The 22,038-nt window shown below is 32.0% G+C and overlaps 1 protein-coding gene across 4 annotated transcripts in view; it reads right to left on the bottom strand.

Moving 5' to 3' along the window:
• The window catches only part of Myb (proto-oncogene like protein Myb), a 176,870-nt gene that overhangs the window by 69,506 nt on the left and 85,326 nt on the right, over positions 1-22,038 (bottom strand). For all 4 annotated transcript variants that reach the window (XM_075359436.1, XM_075359437.1, XM_075359435.1 and 1 more), the window contains exons 4-6: positions 5,827-6,059; positions 2,014-2,230; positions 339-496 (exon numbers count right to left, since the gene is read on the bottom strand). In XM_075359436.1, the coding sequence (XP_075215551.1) occupies positions 339-496; positions 2,014-2,230; positions 5,827-6,059 (608 nt within the window). The remainder of the gene's footprint in view (positions 1-338; positions 497-2,013; positions 2,231-5,826; positions 6,060-22,038) is intronic.

Here is a 22,038-nt window from a genome sequence, read left to right on the forward strand (position 1 = left end):
ATACCTTAATAAGGTTTTCTGTAAAGTAGTAAATGGTTTACTTTTCCTGTTTTATGTGTCCAGAAGCAAGTGAAATTTCAAACATTGATAACTGAACAGCTACTTTCAGAAAGAACATTAAGAGCTTCGGACTATAAGATGGAGATTTCAATAATGATTCTATATACAAATTCTGATAACAGAGAACACATCAACATACACTGAACATTTCAGCACTGCAATCGGTTGATAATAAGAGTACTGATATTTAGACCATGTTTTTTTTTCTTAAAAGCAATCCCTATACCTAGTCAGTAAGGTATTACAAAAAAACTGCAACTTAATAATAAGATTAATACCTGAGAGAAACAAATTTATGAGAAGGTGACTGAAGAGGTACTGTCGCAGGTCTTGGAGGAGATTCTACATTATTGTTGCACAAAGGTGCTGTCACTAAAGATGATGTATTATGTTCTGCAATTGTAGGTAATTTTTTTGGCAGCCAATCACTACCACTCTGTAAAAAAGTAAAAATTATTCCAAAATAACACTTTTGAAAAACAAGCAGAAACATGTTAGATTACTACTCTGAAATATTCCTCAAAAAACTAACTCAAAAATAAAAATATACGCAAATTGAAGAAAAATGATTATTAAATCTATATGTCTAAATTATTACCTTGTGTTCTGCAGAATAAAAATATAATTCTGAATAGTTGTAAACACAATTATATTAATTTTTATGATTTTGTCACACATTGCTCATAAATATTACACATCCACCTTAACATAAACATACAATCCTCTGCATACGCTGTGTATTTACCAAAAAAAAGTCTTACAAAAATTGAAGAAAAAAAAACAACAGCCTGGAATGATTAATTAATGTTACGATCATATAATTAACTTCTTTCTTTTTCCTGCTTAGCCTTTGGTAATTACCTTTTAGATAATACTTCAGAGGATGATATGTATGAGTGTAGTCTTGAAGTGAATGAAGTGTAGTCTTGTACAGTCTCAGTTCGACCATTCCTGAGATGTGTGGTTAATTGAAAACCCAACCACCAAAGAACACCGGTATCCGTGATCTAGTACTCAAATCCATGTAAAAATAACTGACTTTACTACGACTTGAATGCTGGAACACTTGACTTCCAAATCAGCTGATTTGGGAAGACGTGTTCACCACTAGACCAACCCGGTGGGTTAGATAACTAATTTCAAACTCAGATTTTATAACTGCTGTCTGTACATAGGTATAAGCAAAATCTTACAAGATTACAAATTTGATTGATTTTTATTGAATTCATTGATGTAGATCACTAAGATTAATCACAGAGAGATTTGTGTTAACACAGTCAATAAATGAGACTGTCGTCCTGTAAAGTTTTGTGCTATCTGGATAGCTTTATTGCACAATGAAATTTGAGTAGCTTGCATCTTGTTTATAGTTTTTTTTTTTTAATCTAGTTTTTGTTTATATATTTGTAATCTCACATCCCATGTTCATGAAGACCCAATGACAAACAATGGTCAGAGAGAATTGAAAAATTGAGAGTAACCATTTTAATCGGTAGTCCTCAATTTGACAACCTATTATACAAAAGCCAAAGGGCTATAATGATGTAATCATTTGGCAATATTTTTACATTATGCTCATCAAATCCTTAGTCACAACTTTCTGAAAAAATTTCACTCTGAAATCATTAAGATGCTTTAAAAAGCAGGTGGTAAATCTATTAAAGTACAAAAGTACAAATAGCCTAAGCAATTTGGGGTTAAAACTACAAAGATTAACTTTGCAAGGACTAACTAAAAAAGTTAAATGATCCAAGACCAGAAATTAAGACAACATAACTAAGAAATTAAATTAAAAATAAAGGTAAAAATAAAGAAAAAAGAATTCATTGCACTAAACAGAAGCAACTATAATACAAATAACCTATGAACAAAAGTGGTTAGATCCATTTTTACCAAATTAGCTATTGAAAACTAGACATTTACTGTTACAAAGGAGAATGATGTTTTTCTTACGGTTAATTTATCAGCTGTAATAAATCCGGATGGTGATGTATACCATGTTGAACCGCTGGGTTGAGTAGTAGTGACAGTCACATATTGCTGAGGTTGCTGTGGTTGTGACATTCTCAATCGTGATTTACTTCTGCCTCTTCCTTCTCCTGATTTATCATCTGGATCATACTTCCTTCTCATGGTAGAATTCCAATGATTTTTAATAGCATTGTCCGTCCTAAACAAACCAGGTCTACATAAAGAATCAATAAAATATATATCATTTACTTAATATCACTAAAAATAAGTAGACCATAACTGTCAATTTCTGACGCAACATAAATATAATACCTACCTAGACATATGATGCCCCAATACCACTCTACATTTCACCAATACAGAGTTTGTTGAACCAATCGATGGCTAAATAATTGAAAAACTTAATCTAAAACATTTATTAATTTATTGTTGTAATCAATATATTTAATTTCACTTATGCCAAACACAATTACAATATCTATTCATGAAATGCTGCCAACAAATTAAAATGTTAAGTTATATATGTGCTAAACAAAATGCTGTCCAATTAAATGCTCTAAATTAACTGTCAATGATATATCATTATTTACCTAAGTACTAAGAATGATTGTCAATGTGAAAGAATAGTTTGATTTTTTATCAAACATTTTCCTTTATATGATATTCCAGAATAAGCTTTACACTAATTCACATAGTTTTTTCTTTTTTTTTTGAAATAACTATGATGGTAGCATTATGAACAGAACAGTACAAGACTGTCGCATGTCGCATTTGTAAATTATTTTCTTTAACTGACTTTATTAACAAATCAATCCTGAAATTAATTTGTCTTCTACAAACCCCCACCATGGATAAAACTTCATGACAGATTCTCACTGTAATGTTTTAATAATCTAGAAAGGACAAACTGATTAACATTAAGTCTCCTAGCTACCCTCTGACCTAGTTTCTTGCAATCATCATATCAAACATTAACAAGATGTTCCTCCTGACTGAACTTGCTAAATGTCATGATTTCACTAATTCATAACATATGATTTTAATTAAGAAAACACCAACATGTAAATGAATTGCAGTAATAGTTAGAAGTAATTTAAACAAAAAGTTAATCCTTTTGCAATTATCTTAATTATTATCTTTACTTTAAAAATACCTGACTGAAAATAAAATTCACTGATATATGCATGGTCATAATTATTAAACTGTAAATTAATGCAATTTAACCATTTACTTCTACCCACTTGCACCAGTATTTAAAAACAATTAAAAAAAAGTTATTATTGAAACCATCCATTCCAATTGTTAAGCAGCATATACGTTAAAGATAGTAAACAGAATGGGATATAAAAATTCACATATTTTACAATGAATTTCAATTTCTTCAACATGAAACCATATCAATATTATAGCTTTAATGAACCAATTTTTATGGTACAATTCATTTTTTAGTCTCTTTTCGTCTATTGCCCAAACATTTTCAATTGGGTTTAAGTCTGGAAAGTTGGCTGGCCATGGGAGCAATTAAATTTTTCGTTCTTCAAAAAATCTTTCCACTTTTTTGGCAGTATGGCGTGATGCCAAATCTTGTTTGAACACTCCGTTGCCTTGTGGTAGGCTGTTTTGAAATTGTGACATGACCCTTTCTTTCAGAATGTTGATATATTCATCACTTTTCAATATCCATCTACTGGAAGTACTGAACAAGGGTTCTCAAATGTGAAACAACCCCGAAATATTTTTTTTGGGATGTTTGACTGATTACTGGATATGAACTGGTGATATATTTTTATCTGATGCTTTTTTAACATATGGAACCTTTTGCCCCTGAATATAAAATTATTAATTGTGAAAATATAACCACTGCTGGTGCTAAAACGCTGCTTTTAGTTGACCAATGAGCTTTTCATCCAGCTGCAAGAAGTTGGCGTCTAACAGTGTCATTTGTAAATCTGTCCACTGGCTGATAATTCTCAATTTAAGTTCACAAAAGATAATTTTTTATCGTTTCCTTTTTCTATTAGCCGATCCTGTGATGGAATAGTTTTTCTTTTACAATCATAGCAATATATATTTTTTCCTTTGAAGTGAAAAAAAAAAAAAAAACAGTTTCTTTAAACCATTTTAAAATAGAATTCACTGATCCTAGTTCAACACCATACTACTCAGAAGCTGAGTAGTATGTCATAAAGTTGATATGTCATATTGGTATGCACAGAAAAAGAAACAATTTTCAAACACTTTCTTGGAGTTATATTTATTATTACATAATCAAAAATCTCAGAACAAAAAATTCAAAAATATAATTTTGTAATAAAAACTGAAATAAACTTTCACAAAATTCTACTTATAACATGAAAATTTCTAAATACCCAAAGAACAATAACTTCACATTTCACTGTCAATTTAAAGAATGAGTATGGTTAAGCACTTAGAAATAAACAAAAAAATTCTCTGTGTTTGGATTAATTTCATACTAGCAGATTTGGATTAATTATATATACACATATATAAACTAGCAGGTACCCGTGGCTTCACATGTGAACTATGATTGTTGTAGCAATTGCCGAGTTCATAAAGCGCTAATAGTACATGTAAAATATTTCTTATTGCAATTTATGAATTTCCAAAGGATGAAGTAATAGATTCATCATTTATGTGGCCTTGATATATAAAATTAATATTTTATAATTTTGAGATATTTATATATTTATAAACATGTTTATAAATATGAACATGGTTCATATAACTACAGATATATGAAATTATTTCTGTAGAATAATGCAAATAGTGTTTTAATATACAATTTACACCAGCGCCTTATTATAAACTAGATATTTAGTTCTTCCACTATCACAGCAAATAAAGAGCTCACTGCTCTTTGTTACTTGAGAACATGCCACGTACAACTGCTAGAGAAAAGCAAGCAGCAACTCATAAATCATCTATACCAGCTACACATAAAGTTTGACCTCATAATTTATTGATGGTCACTGAAAAATTTATATTAACTCAAAACTGGAATCTTTTAAATTAAAATGGAAAGTTAATACAAACAACCAGAATTCTAGACATAAATACAGTTTCTCCTTTGCTGCAGCCTGTTAAAATAGTCTCTTTAATAATATGCTTTTTTAGACTTAACTTTCAAACCAGTTTCATTACACAACTGTGGAGGCTTCAGATTTCTCATGAGTATAATTGGAACACCTACTTTTAATTTTAATGTGCAAGGTGATAATCCTGATACTCATAAAGAATTCAACAACTCAGTTGGAGAATGAACTCCATCCTCTTTGCTCAAAACTGAATTGACTGAGAACTAGTATATTTTTTCATCTCCTGAAAATTATTGCATTATACAGCTATTTATGGCATTTACATGTTCGTTTCTTGGTGCCATTATCACAAGCTCACATAAACATGCATCATCGTGCAAATTTATAGACTCAATGAGTCCATAAATCTTTTTGATAAATTCTGCTCTTGAAGAAACTGCGATGTAATGATGGCACAGAGGGGAAGAGTGAATAATGAGGCGCATTATTGGACTAACTTGTGGGCATGTTAAGAAGGTACATGAGAAAAGTATATAGTAACTCCAGTTCTTTTTAACATATTGATATCAAACAAAGTAGAACTCCTTCTGTTGAGTGCCTGTTATCAGCATGCAAAATTTCATTGAAATCAATTTACTAAAGATTCTGAGATTAGCACAAACAAAAAAAAACCCAAGAGATTTATTTATAATATATATATTTTTATATAGAAAATAGATATAGATATGGAAAAGCATACCTGCCAGGAAGAAGTTTGGCAATTTTTGCCCACTGGTTGCCCCACTGTTTATGAGCCCTATAAATGACTCTATCTTCTTCATCTGTCCATGCAGTTTTTTTAATATTAGGATTTAAATGATTATGCCACCTTTCACGGCACTGTTTGCCAATTCTACCTTTTAAATGTCTTGCAATTAATGTCCACTTCTTTGGACCATATTTCTCCACCAGTTCCATCACAGTATTGTCCTCCTATCAAAGATAAAAAAAAATATTTATAAAAACCATTCACAATAAAAAAAAGTTTTCCTACTGTAATAGAAACCATACTTTGTTAGCCCTAGTTTTTATAAAGTACTTTAACCTCAATATTTCTTTATTACACTGTTTAAAGTAAATGAAAGTAACTACCTCTTTAAATCCCATTTAGGCCTACCATTTTTTAGCATCCAACAAAATTCATCTCTTGTAAAAATAAAAAAAGTACAAAGTGTAATCGGACATCAAACTGTATGGCCAATATGAACAACACTACAGTAATACCGTTATCTGGTTAACGCCTACATTTCATTTAAATTATTCTGGAATGATAAAGTAGTAGGAATTTTTGGTTAAAGTGGATAGAAAAAATTGTGCAGTTTGGGAATTTGCACCCATTTTCATTTCCTTCATTAATTGAATTAAAAATAGCTAATAATAATTTCTATTATTAGTAAAACAAGAGATAAATATTAAAAAACATAACTGCTGAAAATAAACATTGCTTACAAACATTGCTTTTTTGTTCTGGTTTGGTTACATCGTGATTTTGTATTATACAAGGCAATACCCCATTTGAATTTTTGGAAATCGAATTGAAATTGAATTTTTTGAAGATTGGTTGCGGAGATATAACAATAAATACCTGGTTGGAATTTTGAAAATCAGACAATTGTTTGCAGAGATATTATAAAAGCACCCTGTTACACCTTCCAGCCCTTTTAAGTCAGTCAGGCCCAAAAGGATGAAGTCTGATTCGAACCAATGTGACATCCCTTCTAAGATATAAATATTTTATTAATTAAAATTTTATTTGGCTATAACTCTGGAACCAATGAAAATATACACTTATGATATATTGTTAAAAAGCTCTCAATGAGGGCTTATTACTGCAGTTAAGAAAAAGTCCAAAATCCAAATTTTTTTGGACCAAAATTTTTCACAATCACAATACTTACTTTTCAGTATAATAACTTTTCAGTATAATACTTACTTTTCAATCACAATTCCTTACTTCGTACAAGGAAGTAAAAATGAAAAATTTTCAAAACTCATTTCCACCATACATCTATATGTTAAATATACAACAGTGAGTCAAATATAATTTTTGGCAATCCTTATTTCGATAAATGTAAAAAAAACTTTTCAGCATAGTCCCCTTGCTTTTTTCAATATACTTCTATCTCAGACTTTATGCTCTTAAAAAAAATTGATTTAGCAACAACCAAACAAGCACCGCTTCCTTCAATTCTTGATTTGAAGTGAATTGATAGCCTGCCTCTTGATGCCTCTTTGAGTAGACCAAATAAGCAACAGTCAGAAGAAATGAGATCAGGATTACTGAGGGGTCTAGAAAAATGTACTCATTGTTTGTAATTAAATAATATTTAAATAAAAAGGCTTACGCTACACTCACTAATCTAATGTGTAGTGTAAGGTATTAGATTTGTTGTGGTACATGGAGCAGGCAATTTATGCTGTACATGCGCAAGTGGTTGGTGGTGGAACAAACCAGTCATATTAACCAGTGCAGCAGAAAGACAGTCTCGTAGTAACAATGGCTGGAGTCGCTTATCGTTTGTTGAATGCAAGGCTATAGTGAAGTGGTAATGGAAGTACAAGAACATTCAAGAGGTACAATGTCAGTGGCAGAGAGAGTTTGGAACAGTGCCACCAACACGTAGAAAAATTGCTCGCATTTGCAATAGATTTGAATACTGTGTGGTGTAATTTATCAGTGCGTGGTTTGATCGGTCCCTTCTTCTTTGAGAATACTGTAACTGGTGAGGCATATCTTGATATGCTTCAGACAAGGATTTCATCTGCCATCCAATGTTTTTTACATGCAACAAGACAGAGCCCTGCCTTACTACCATCAACATGTCAGGGTTTACCTCGATAAAACCCTACCTGGATGGTGGATGGGTCGAAGAGGTGTTGTTGAGTACCCACCTTGGTCTCCTGAATTGACACCTCTGGACTTCTATCTCAGGGGGACTGTCAAGAATGATGTGTGTAGACATAAACTAGCAACAATTGATGAGCTACGTAAAAAAACTGTAGTCATGTACTGCTGCCATTACGTCAGATACACTAACAACAATAGTTCGGTGTACAGTTCAGCACCATAGGCGTTATATAGAAGCTGCTGGTGGGCATTTCAAACACACATCATAACCCTCTCTCAGTGCCAAAAATTGTCACGCCAAGTCAAATTTATCACAAGATATGGACTAGCAAACAGCGAGTACATTTCTTTGGATCCCTCTGTATATGAAAGGTGAACAAAAAGTAAAAACTAGATTTTTGCTTGATTTTTTAAAAATAGAAAAAGGAAAAATTTTTAAGGTTTCATTTGAAGCTAACACACAATATGTTAAATTGGATAACTGCTAACTTACAGTATCAATGTCGTCTTAAAATGTTCTAATCACACTATAAACCATGCCTGAACCATAAATACAATTCATGATACATCTACCAGATAGTGTACATATACTGAAGCCAACTGTTGGTAGATCACAGATCAAACCAATGCTGCATAATGAGCCTTACTTTTTGTGGCTGAACTAACTGTTCAATTTTTTAATCATTTTTAACTTCCACAGTAAACCAGTATTATAATTTTTTTTTTTCTTATTTTCTTCTGTATTTGAAAAAGTTATTTTCATTTCATTCTTGCAATTTTGTTTTAAATAAATTCTAACCTAACAGAAATTTCATTTCGTCCTTATAATATTACCCTACCAGACATCTGCCTGTGGTTGTTTATTTCCATCTTGAAATACAGATTCTGCTTATTATTTCTCCATTTAGTTATTTATTATTTAAATAATAGATAACGTACTTTGAATGCAATCTGTTTCCTGATGCATACAGAAATAATTACTTTAATGACTTTACTTTTAAATTAATCTATAAATGTTACTGTTACAACAAACAACTCACACTTTTCCCTCAAAACGTGTAGCTATTTCAAAGACCTGAACACTAGTAAATAGTTTATGACAAAGATTTACAAATAATCTATGATGTAACTTTAGGTTATTGATTTGCATTTTCTATCATCAAGCAATAAAAACAGTGGAGAGATATATGAGACTTTTGAACGATCACTTAGAGAAGTAAACTTAGAATCGTCTAACTTCTACATCCCTCATACACAAATATTATTTTTAAATCCCTGAATACGTTGTTATCCAGATTCATACACACCTGATGTTTTAGCAAATGCTGTTGCTATACCTTTGGTTTTAAACAGAGATCTGTCCAGTCTTTTAATTACCATAATTTTGTCAAAACTTCAGACACAAAAACTGCATTAGCAACAGCATTATCTGAAGAAGCAGTTACTTTACTGCAAGAAGGGCAACCCATTCATGTTTTAACTGCCATTAAAATTCTCCAAATTAATTGTGAAATGTAAGAAAACTTCTCTGGCGGGAGAAGTTATTTCAAAATATATATTTCAGAATGGAATGAATGTAGAATGACCCAAAAAAGTCTCTAGAAGCTCTTAAATGTACTTTATAGGATATGTACAACTGAAATCGAGAAGCAATGGGAGGAATAACCACAATACTATATGGAAATTTTCATCAAAATCTACAGATCATTCCAAGAGGCAAAAGAGCTGAAAAGACTGAAGCTTACCTAAATTTTTCCCACAATTGGTCTCATGTAAAAGTATTTTTCTTTAAACAAAGTACTGGATAATAAAATCTAATTTTGGAGAAATATGATTTTTTTTCATTTCTGCTGACAATAAAACAGTATATATGTATCAAAATGTAAATTTATAAACTTACTTCGGAGAGCAGAATATGGTTAAAAATTTTAATTGACTAATTCAAAATATTTATAAAAAAAATCTGATGTGGACATCACATGACGTCCTTGAACGCCTATTAAATTACATATACACATTTTTTGCTGCACTTCATTTAAACTTTTTCATTTTAAAGTGAGATAGGATTCTCCAATTCTTTAATAAAGTGAACAATTACATAATTGCTGAAATATTCGTTTTTATCAACATCAAATATTTATACAATTATTAATTTAACAATCTTACATGAAATATTAGGATAGAGAGTAAAAGCCCCTTTATTACTCATATTACTATATCATTATTTTTCATATCTTTGTGAGTTGCTGATTAACAAAGGTTTTAAATTTCTGGTGTGTCATATAAATAAAAGTTAGTAATAATTAAACTATTGCATTTAGTGTACTCCTGTATACTAATTACAAATATTAATTTCGACCTTAGGGTCGTAAAATACTCAGTTTTTATTATTGGATTATTTGGTGAATAGTAGAAAATGAAAAAGAAACAATCATATAGGAAAATGAAAGATAACATGAAGAAATACATCTCAAAAAAATAACAAGATGAATATGAATAGGAAGAAAATGTTACGAACAAAGGAAGAATAAAAAGATTAAGAGAGGATGATGTATATATAAAGAGAGAGGAAATTTGAAAACTAGAGAACGTGTACACAATTTAAGATCAGAAGAATTATATCAAACCAAACAGCAATTAAATAATTAGAAACAAAAAACAAATAAATGAAATGATGATTAACTCCGACTTACGGAAAATACTGTCCAACAATATCAGAGTAGTAATGAACTAAATGATAAGAATTGTTTGCAATTTAATCGAGTATGTATCGCTCAGTGGATATGTTGTTCTTGTGAGGGTCTATTTTTCAGTCACTCTGTAGTTAACTTTAATGTAGATAGAATTAAACAGAAATTCCAGAATAATTAAATAAAACAAAACTATAAAATCCAAAAATAATACGATTCTAAATTAAAATTTTCAATTAATATTAAACAATCAGATATTTCACCAAACCTATTACATATGTAATAATGCCTATTAAATTACATAAACACATTTTTAAAAGTACATAGTTTTATTTCACTAATAACTTCTGATTTTTTCAAATTTATTTCTTTATTGTTATTATTGATTATTTACTGAAAATTTTTTCAATCAAGGATTAACACTTATTAATAAATCAATATATTAAAATTTAAAAAAAAAGTTAAAAAATAAAAGGAGATGAAGTCTTATTCGAACCATGTGCCTTTCCTTCTAAGATCCAAATATTTCATTAAGTAAAATTTTATTTGGCTATAACTCTGGAACCAATGTAAATAAGTAACACTTATGATATATCACTGAAAAGCTCTCAATGAGGGTTTATTACTGCAGTTAAGAAAAGTCCAAAATCCAAATTTTTTGGGATTTTGGGCTTTTTTGGACACTTTTGGTTCAGTCGATGCAATCAAAAGGGAAGGTGCCCAACTAGATGTTACAACAGTTCTAAATCTAAAATTTCAACATCCTACGGCTAATCGTTTCTGAGTTATGCCGCGATACATACGGACATACGTACGTACAGACGACACGCCGAAACTAGTCAAAATGGGTTCAGAGATGGTCAAGATGGATATTCCCGTTGAAACCTGAACCTGAAAACTAAAATTTTTCACGATCAAATACTTCCTTTACTTCGTAAAAGGAAATAAAAGCATTCAATACCTTAAATCCAGAATGCTAAAAGTTTCACGAAAGGGGAATACTGACAACAAAAAAATTAGTAAATTTTTTAAATAATTTGGTTTTGGAAAAAATTAATGGTGAGGTAGAATTTACCTACAAATTCATTGATTCAGATTTAAATAAAGAAGATTCTAATAATTTCCTACTCACGAAGCAGCTGAAATTTAAATGTGGTTGTCCCGTTATATTATTAAAAAACGTGGATATACTGTGCCTCTGAGGTGGTACTAGAAATTTTCAAAAATCTTTACAATCAAGGCTAAGATTATTACAGGTAAACAGTAATTATATCAAGAATTCTTCTCGTTCTTTCAGATTCAAAAGATTGAAATTTCCAGTAAACGTGGCATTTGTTATAACAATAAAATAATATATATCAGTGACAAACCCTTAAATTTGTCAAGCAGATTTGCAGTGACGAATTTTCTAACGGACAACCATATGTGGTATTAACAAGAACAGAAGAGATCCATCAAGCTTTTAAATTCATTGCTCTCCACCTCAAACCAGAAATAAGTTTTACAGAGAGATTTTGATGAAATAAAAGATTTAATGATCGAGTAGTAGATTTGATAGGGGCCAAAGCCGAGAACTTAAGCTAGTAATATTATTTTTATTTTTAATTTGGAAGCTTGTGAAAATTACAGTATTGAAGCGAAATTAAAATAAATATTGCCTTCGGTTACTGTTACCGTAAATGTAATTTGTTCAGATTGATTCATTGTCAATCTGAATAAACAGGAGAATTTTTATAAAAAAGTGTGTACTAACAAAGCGGGCAAACATTTTTGAAGAAAACACCTTATAATGCTTAAAAATAGATGAGAGTAAAACGCTACAGAAAGAGTAATACAATATTTTCGTCTACATAAATCTACCGTGTGAAGCTAGCTGAAACAAAGTCAGGTAAAATGAATTTAGGATCTAAAAACAAACGGTAATAACTGATCATCAAAGTATTGCACAATTACAACCGTTCTTCGTTTACAAACTTAAAAAATAAAATGTGAATTCATATCCCTAATGCTTAAATTTTTGTACAGTAAAATACTGTAATTTATTTTAGTAAAATTATAAAAGATATTTCCAACAATAAAAACAAATTATAATTATTCAAAATTGGATGTATGTTCGATGAGCAAGTACACGCGCTAACAACAAGGGGCAGCTGCTGTCTTTTGAACAGCTGTCGCAAATAATAGACCGACACAACTTCCGTTTCATCCTGCCCATTCCCACTCGAACTCCTTTGTTCAAACACTAACCTCATGGTTATCGACTCCTGTACCCCACCTACAACATTACTCACCATAAATACGCGCGCGCGCGCACAAAACAATGCCAGTACTCACCGGTAGTAGTTAAATTACTATCATCCTTATCTGACTAAATTCGTGCACAAAAGAGGGAGAAAATGACAGCATACGCGTAATGTTAAGCTGAGTGGACATGTGCACTAACGCAAATAATGCAAGTTAATTTTGGCGCATCAAACTATCACAAAAGACAAGTAAAAAAAAATCATACAAAAGCCAATTTTTTATTACCATTAATGAGGTCAATTACAAATAATATATGATATGAAGCGACCCGTGCAACAAGGGCGAATTCAGCAAATATCGATTTTTTAAAATACTTTTATAGAAAAAAGGATAAAGATCTAATGTTAATGTTACTTTTGTTGAGTTCGCCTTGTTTTTGAAAAAAAAAAACGAATGTAAAGAAAATGGGCGGGCATATTTTAAAACATATTATGGACAGGTTTCAGGGAAAATTGTCAACTCCATTATCCGACCTTCATGTAATGCGTAGCTATCGCTTCCTTACGTCGAGTTAGTTATTGATGCACAATCGATCATTCAGTAAAAGGTAGTGGGTATTTTTGTTTTAAAACGGATTCGCCTTTGCTACTCTTTTGTCAACTAATACTTCAACCGAGATTTCAAACAAACTTTTAAAAAGTCTTAAGTCTGTTTTGTTAAGTTCGCCCAAGTTATACGGGATGCCTCATAGAGACGAGGGTATGAAGCAAAATACGCCTGTTAAACTTTTGAGTGGGAATTTTGGTACACACGTTGAGATCAATCGGCGTGAGAAAATTGTATTGAGAATTGAGCTAACGACCTTTTTCATATCTCCAGTGGACGGACTGAAGGGGAATTACGCCGGGAGTACGAGGCTCACATACGCCTAGTCTCACACGATCAGCCCCGAAAAATCGTTTCGCACTGGTCTAAAGAACCGGAACGCAAAAACCAAATCTGTCCATAAATAAAACATGAGAATCTATAACCGCCACTAACTAATAACCCGACCGATAAAATAAAGACACAATAGCAAGGGACTTTGTCCAGGTTCTGCATTAGTAGTGAGACAATAATAAACTCCCGCTACTCTTGCGTTCCGTTCCGTTCCACTGTTTTGCTGCCGTTGTAGCCAGTCGCTTCTTAGCAGCCGTGAAAGTAAAACATGTGAGTAGTACTAGTAGTGTTTTCGTTGCCGTTCAAAACGATTGAATGGGTTGAACGGAGAATCTACATTTAGTTTTCTCAGAAATTTGATGAAATTCAAATAGACAATAAAAAAGATTCAAACACCTTTTAGTGATCAAGTTACGGGTGTAACACAAATTAAAGAGTAGTATCGTCGTTTCCAAGATGGTCGAACGTTTGTCGAAAGTGACCGACGCGCTCGGCTGACCTTCCACCAACAAAATAATCCCGATAGATGATGATGAATGACCGTCGAATATCAATTGGAAAATCAAGTAGGAATCGGCTCAGTGTAATCGATTTTAACGGAAGAACTCGGGATGGGGCGCATAGCAGCAAACTTTATCCCAAAACTTCTCATTCATGAACGAAAGGAAAACTGACTGCAAGTTGCGTTACACAACTTGGAATGTGCTAAGTGATCTGATTTTATGAAAAAAACAAAAATAAAATCCGGAGATGAAACGTGGATTATGACTCTGAGATTAAGGCACAGTCATCTCCATGGAAAACTTCAAGTTTTTCACCGCAAAAGAAAGCCAGGTAATCACGAAGAAACGTGAGTATTATAATGCCTTATTTTATCATGGCATGGTTCATCACGAGTACACTCCTCGAGAACAAACTGTCAATCAAGAGTTCTTCTATACAGGCAATACAAAACTGCAAAGCAATCTCCCGGGAGATGATTCTATAAACAAAAATAAGAAAAAGGTTCTTACAAACATAAGTCAGAAAACGATTCGTTGTTTCGGCTCGCGAAACGTTTAGCCCTGCTTTTTGCTCCCTCTGTGAAATTAAACCGTACTAAAATTCTTGGAGTACAAATCGAGGGGGTAGATTTGGTGCTTCCTTATGGTTTTTGATCTAAAAGATTGAGTAAAAGTGATCCCATACCTCTATATCACTTGTGTTAAGAAAAGGGTAAAACACAAAAAGGTTTAGTCGGGAAAAACACTTTTTTAGGTGGAATAAAATAACTTTATTAATTTAGCAATAAACAAAAAAAATTCTAATTAACTTTGTAGAGAATTTAATTCTCAGAAAATTGATGTAAAATAATGTGTATTAAAATTAAACACAATTTGCAAAGTTCAAATTTAATTTGAAACAAAACAGAAAACCGGATCAAAAAAGCGATACGAATTTAAACAGAACAATTTTCATTAATGTTGAACAACATAATGTAAATTAAAACGAATAGAAAACTTATCTATAACAGAAAAAAATAACAATGTATTTTAAAAAATAAAAATCATATACTTTTTGGGTTTTTTCTAAAAATTATTAAATAACAAAATGATTACTTGATAAATCTGCAAACATTTCTGCAAAGCAGTTACTCATGTGGCCGACTTCTCAAATTTGTATTTAATTTTAATAAACGTTATTTACATAAGTTTTCTCAGAATTAAATTCTGTACAAAGTTCACTGAAAATTTATTTGTTTATTGATAAATTAACTACGTTATTTTATTCCAAACCTAAAAAACTCATCTTCTGTAATATCCTCAAAGACCCTCGTCACAGCTTTTTGGACATCTTGTGTTGTTTGAAAATGGTGTCCCTTGACCGCCATTTTGACTCTTGGAAATAGAAAAAAGTCGCACGGAGCGATATCTGGTGAATAAGGTGGCTGTAGTAGTACTGAAATTTGTTTTGAGGTTAAAAATTGCTGTACTGACAGAGCAATATGGGATAGCGCATTATCGTGATGCAGAATCCAATTATCAGCAATGTTGGCATGAACACGAAGGACTCGTTTCTTTCTAAAATTTCTTTGTAGAAATATCGGTTAACTGTTTGTCCAGGAGGCACCCGCTCTTTATGAACAATTCCCTTGGAATCGAAGAAGCACACAAGCATGCATTTCACTTTTGACTCTGACATGCGAGCTTTTTTTGGTCTGGGTGATCCCTTTGAGCACCATTGCGAACTTTGGCGTTTTGTCTCTGGATCGTATTGAAAAAACCAACCTTCATCACAGTGATAACAAATCTGGATTGATTTCCGTTCGCTCTAACAGATCGGCTGCCACATTTTTCCGTGTTTCTTGTTGTTGTTGTGCGAGATTTTTGGGAACCATTTTTGCACAAATCTTTCTCATACCAAGATCTTCAGTTAATATTAGACGAACCGTTTCTCGACTGATGTTGAGTTCTTCTGGAATCATTTTCACAGATAATCTTCGATCAGATCGTACGATTTCACGCACCCTGGTCAAGCTGACATCTGTCCGTGAGGTTGATGGTCGTCCACTGCGGTCTTCATCTTCACCATTCGTTCTGCCTTCACAAAAAATTTTATGCCACCGAAAAACTTGAGCTCTTGACATAACCTCCTCTCCAAAAGCCTTCTGAAGCTTACCATAAGTTGTCGTCGCGTTTTCACCCGATTGAACGCAAAAAGTAATAGCATACCGTTGCGCAATATTTTGCGCTTTCATTTCTGTGAAGAGACACAAACACGTGTTCACTTATTACAGCACAACTCACGACTGAGGAGTTGCATCAATGTGCCGCTTGGACTAGAAGTAGCTTATAGACCAAGGTCAAAGATGGTGTGCCTACGCAAGCTGCAGGGTTGCTATATCTTGCAAAGAAAAATCAGTCTCATTACTTTATTGTCGCACCTCGTATATGCCATTTTATTACTTTTTTTAAATTATTACTGTTAAAATTCGAACATCTTACATCCACAAATTTTAAAGAGAAGAGATAGGTAAAATGATAAGATGGAAAAATGCCAGACTATTGTCAGGAATCGAAACCGAGAACAGCATATTTAGTGCGTTGATAACTATCTGAAAGTGACGAGACTGTACCATAATTTTTTACTCACAGTTTAGGCTTCCATGCGATTTTGTGTACTTCTTCAATATAACTTTAAAAGATTTTACTTTGTACGCGCTAAATCTTCCCCGATGACTCTGAAGCCTAATAATAATAATGATAAAACAAATAAAGAATAATCTTACTGTACAAAAATCGTTTACAATAACATATGTCCTATTAACTTGCCAAATATTTTCTCATAGTGCGAAAAAAAACTTGGGTGGTTTTTAAAACAATAGTTTTTCTATTATAGGCATTTTTTTTTCAAGAAATAAATATTTTAATCAGGAATGATTATCTTTACAAACTAAAACTTGCTACGTTCGTTTTGATAAGTTCAGTAAAAAAAAACAAAAAAAAACTGAGTAATAATGAAAAACAATTATTACGTCGTGGATGAACTAACAAACAGGCGATGTACAGTAATTCTAGCAAGAAAATAATCATAAACCGACACCAACCCCCATCCTTATAACCAGATCTTACAATTATCATGTTATCTATTACAATGCGATGTTTAATTAATTTTTCCTCTCTTCAGCAGTTATTTAAAAAAAAAAATTCCTTTCAAATACCACATAACTCTCGGCTGCTTTAAATTAACGTTCACACTTTCTTATTTAACTTATCAAAAGAATGCAGCGATTTTTTTATTTTCATAACCTAAAATAAATGACTATTTTTAGAAAAATGAAATTGGAAAAAACAGTCGGTCTGAAAACGATTTAACTTCGTCGAGGACAATGAGGAAAAATTTTAAATAATTAGACAAAGATTAGGGTGTACATTTTAAATTTCATTTTACTTCTTTCAAGCGAGCGTAGACTTCTATTAAGTTCAAATTAATCAAAAAGGATGCTAATTAATGTTTCTTTAAATGTTTAAAGGCAAATTTTAATTATGAAACTAAAAAAAATAATAAATTAATGATAATTATTATATTTTATTATTTATTTAAATAATAATATTATGACAGTATTCGCCGTCGGTCGACGGCGAATACTGTCGAATTGAATATGTCATATTGAATATGAAGTTTCAATACTTAAACTTAAAACTCATTCAGCAGATATAGAGCACAGAGAATAAGGTAATCGATACCTTCCACCGTTCGTGCTGTGCTACATAATTATGTAGACACGATAAAATGCTTAGGAGCGACTTTTAACGGAAAATAAATGAACATTTGTAGATAAATCACAACATCTGAGCGTTTCTACACGTTCGCTTAAAACTCGGTAACGCTCGGTGGATTCGAAGAATTAATTTATTCTTTTACCGCTTTCCTTTTGAACTATAAGAAAGGCTTTAAGCGTAAATTTACGCAGATAACTCTATCGTTTTGTAACAGTAAAGTACTCTCTACCGTTTTACTGTTTTTAGTGACAGAAGAACACGTGCCGTTTTTTAGTGTTATTTTTTAGTGTTATTTATCCATTTCTTACGTTCTCTAAGAGATTTCATTTTAGCGAGTAAAAATTCGGAAAACAATTATTTTTATGTTCTTTATTTATTTACCAAACTGTGGCGAACCGTTCTTCATCAGAGATTTATAGAAAATTCATCGTTTCACGTTTTAAGAAGTTGGGCGAATGAAGTGAATTTTTGAATGATCTCTTAATTATTATTACCTTTATATTCATTAGTTTCAGCAACAAGCTGCTAATATAGCAATTCATATATAACCGATGCAGCTTCACGTATTTATAATTAAATTTCAACTTATTATTTCAAGTCGCTTCGATTATCGTATATCATAATATCGCCTCAATTTGGGTGTGTTTTTTACCATTCTTATATTACTTCGTTCTTGGACTACATATGTGAGATTCACGGTACGGAATCTTTCAGTCGAATTTTGAAGCACTTCCGCTTATCCAATCGCTCTGAAATTTTGCATACAGATATGCACCTGATGATAACAGATTTTAGTAACATTTTCAAGAGGCTAAGATGCCCCTAAGTTGCTAAGTGAAAAACATGCCCCTTGAACTTATGCAACCTCGTTTACATTCATATTTTCTGAGTGAAAGAATTATCCATGTTTGGAATATTGTCGTTTCAATTGATTAAATTGAACGAAAGTATTTTTTCGTTCGTTCATACTGTAAAGTATAAATTTATGAAGACTAAAAGGTAAAAAATAACTTTAGGACTGTATCTCAGAATGGATTTGACAATAAGCTTTGATGGTGATATATAAGATTATGTGAAAAACATAGCTTCAAATTAAAAATATGATGTTTTTGCCATTTTTTTCATATGCGTAATGAGTGGCCTAAAGATTGGGGTGCAAAGATTTGTACTTGGACATGAGCGCACCCTACTCTTTAAGCTATTCATCACGCATATGAAAAAATTGGCAAAAACGTCAAATTTTTAATTTGAAACTATGACTTTCACATAATCTTACATATTACCATCAAAATTTGTTGTCAAATCCATTCTGAGATACCATCCTAAAATTATTTTTTACATTTTAGGGCGTTTAATTTAAAAATGGTGTTTCAGAATTTTTTTTACATATTTTTTATTACGGGATTACGCGAGAAAGGCATAAGACTAAGTGTAATTTATCTATGCGATTTTCTCGATTTTAAACTCACGAGTACCTATTAATCTTTAATTGAAATAATTACCAGAGGGCTCACATCTTCAAGAAAAATATTTATTTATTTTTTTTTGTATTTATTCGGTCAGAATGGACTATAGTAAAAACCCGCTACCCTTTAGATGAAGTATTATTTTTAACTTATTCGAACGAGGATCCATCTGAGAATTAGATTTCAATTGGCGAGATAAAATTTGAAACGACTTTTTTAAAAAGTTTTTAATATCATTCTAACGGGATACAAACGTTCCATCATCCAACCGTTTTTGAGAGACTGGACCGGATTTTCCCTCGTTTAGTGCTGGTGTATTACTAAAATATTTTAGAGGAAAATAATTATACAAAAATTGAAATTTGTTTTCGTACGAAATATATTTTTAAAATCTTGTTTGAGCATTCGCTTCCGAGTAATAAATAAGAACGATTCTCGGTAGAGCAGCAGATATTTTATATTCGGCTAAAGATAACATCTTCAAGGTCGACCGGACAAACTAATAAGACGGTTTGGAGAAAGAAGACAGCTGTCGACTGTCCAAACAAAGTTAATACAAACAGATGAAAATACAAATAAGAGGTGCGGCTAAACAAAGCCACATGTACCTGGGTTTCCATTTCTTTTTAAAGCGCATTTAAAACTAATCATCATTTATCGGTTAAAAATGTATTTATTAAAGCATTTTTGGGTAAACAAATTATCCGGTACTGAAATTGATTTAATAAAGAAAAAGTGATGGCAACGTACAAAAATGACTACTTGAATCTTACGTACTCCATCGTGTAGTCCGGAATGACGGTTGCAAAAAAAGGTTACGCGTCGTATATGAATTTTAAGGTTTATTTATCATCGATGACGATGTGATTATTCAACTTGTATATATTAATCGATCCTGTTTTGGTTTGGCTTACAATCATCGAAATAAAATGATTTAGATAAAGAAAATTATGATTAATTACCGCTATTAAAAAATTAGACTCTTATCTACGACGTGGCGAAAACTTATCCGAAGCTATCCTTTACATTTTTCTCACGCGTAGGTTATTCTTATTTGTACAAACAAATTTTTAGCGATCATTTTGTAGTAATTTTACGATCGGTCTTCATTGTGACAACGACCGTCCGTAAAGTAAAGGTTTCTTGTACAGTACAACTACGGAACAAGTGAACAAAAGGACTGCGTTTATTCACTATTGCAGAACATTTTATATAGCAGAGTCCTGTATTCCTGAGTGACGAAAGAATTTCGTCATAGTCGCAAAAAAAACAAGAGAGCGGCATTACGGCGGAAAAACGCGAAATATTCGCAAATAGAAAAAATACCTGCAGCGCATATATGAAATATACGTCCTTTTGGATACGCGAATTCTACAGAAATGTTTCGAAGGAAATCTATGGTAAGTTAAATATCGATAGGGATTAATTTAAAGCTAGTCTTAACTGGCCGACGTCTTTGCCGACGTAGTTTTTCTATTCGAAGGGCGACAATAGCGCAGCGGTTATAAGGAACAACATATAACTGACAGTATTAAATTTTTCGAGAAACAGTAACAACTACTACCTAGATCGAATCGGGAATGCGGATCCGGACACCGGTAACTTTCTAACTGCCTTCGACAATAACCATTGAAAGTGTAATGGAAAGAGTACTCGGATACGAACTGCCGGTTATGAAAAACAACTCGCTCGGTAACGTCTGATAATATTTTTTACCCCGAATATAATTTTTAAAAGAAAACATATACCGAAAGGTGAACATTTTCCACGATATTGTACGAGTATAAAAAAAGGGATGGATGAATAATGAATTAATAGTAGTACACTGGATTAAATGCGTCTGAGAGCGTCGATTAGCCGCTTTATTACTAAAACATTACCGATTATTTATTACCAATAATAAGTTCTTGTAGCATATATTTAGCTTCTGTTAACTTAATCTTTAAGCGCTAACAACATCCTTTTCACCGTCGGCAGTTGTTCTTGAAATTCGTTTTAGTTGATCTCACCATAGACTTGTCAAAAGTCATCTAGTTCCGTTGCAAGCATTTCACGGGGTTTGTATTTTATTAGAGTAGACAAAGAAGTCTCCGCCGGATTTTCGGCTGATTTTTATAGCGACTGCTTTTTCTTTTTTTCTCACTCTTTGGATCAGAGATCTAGACACCCCACACGCAGCTGTTGCTCTTTATTCGTTTTTTTTTAATGCGAATCAGGTGTTTATCTTCTTTTTCCGACTACGTAAGTCGATCGCCTTCCTTGTTTCATCAACTCTTACGCACTATCCATTTATTACCCGGGCCTGCCGTTTTAGATTTGTTTTTTTTTTTTACGGTAGACTTAAGTTCACTCATAATTATAAAACACTAAAAATACACAACCGATAACAAAAATGCGATTACTTTTGTCAATCAAAACTCGAATGAAAAGAACGAAATTTGCACAAATGCTTTTAGAAGATCA

The sequence above is a fragment of the Lycorma delicatula genome, chromosome 3 (genome assembly GCF_047948215.1).
Source record: "Lycorma delicatula isolate Av1 chromosome 3, ASM4794821v1, whole genome shotgun sequence".
Lineage (NCBI taxonomy): Eukaryota > Metazoa > Arthropoda > Insecta > Hemiptera > Fulgoridae > Lycorma > Lycorma delicatula.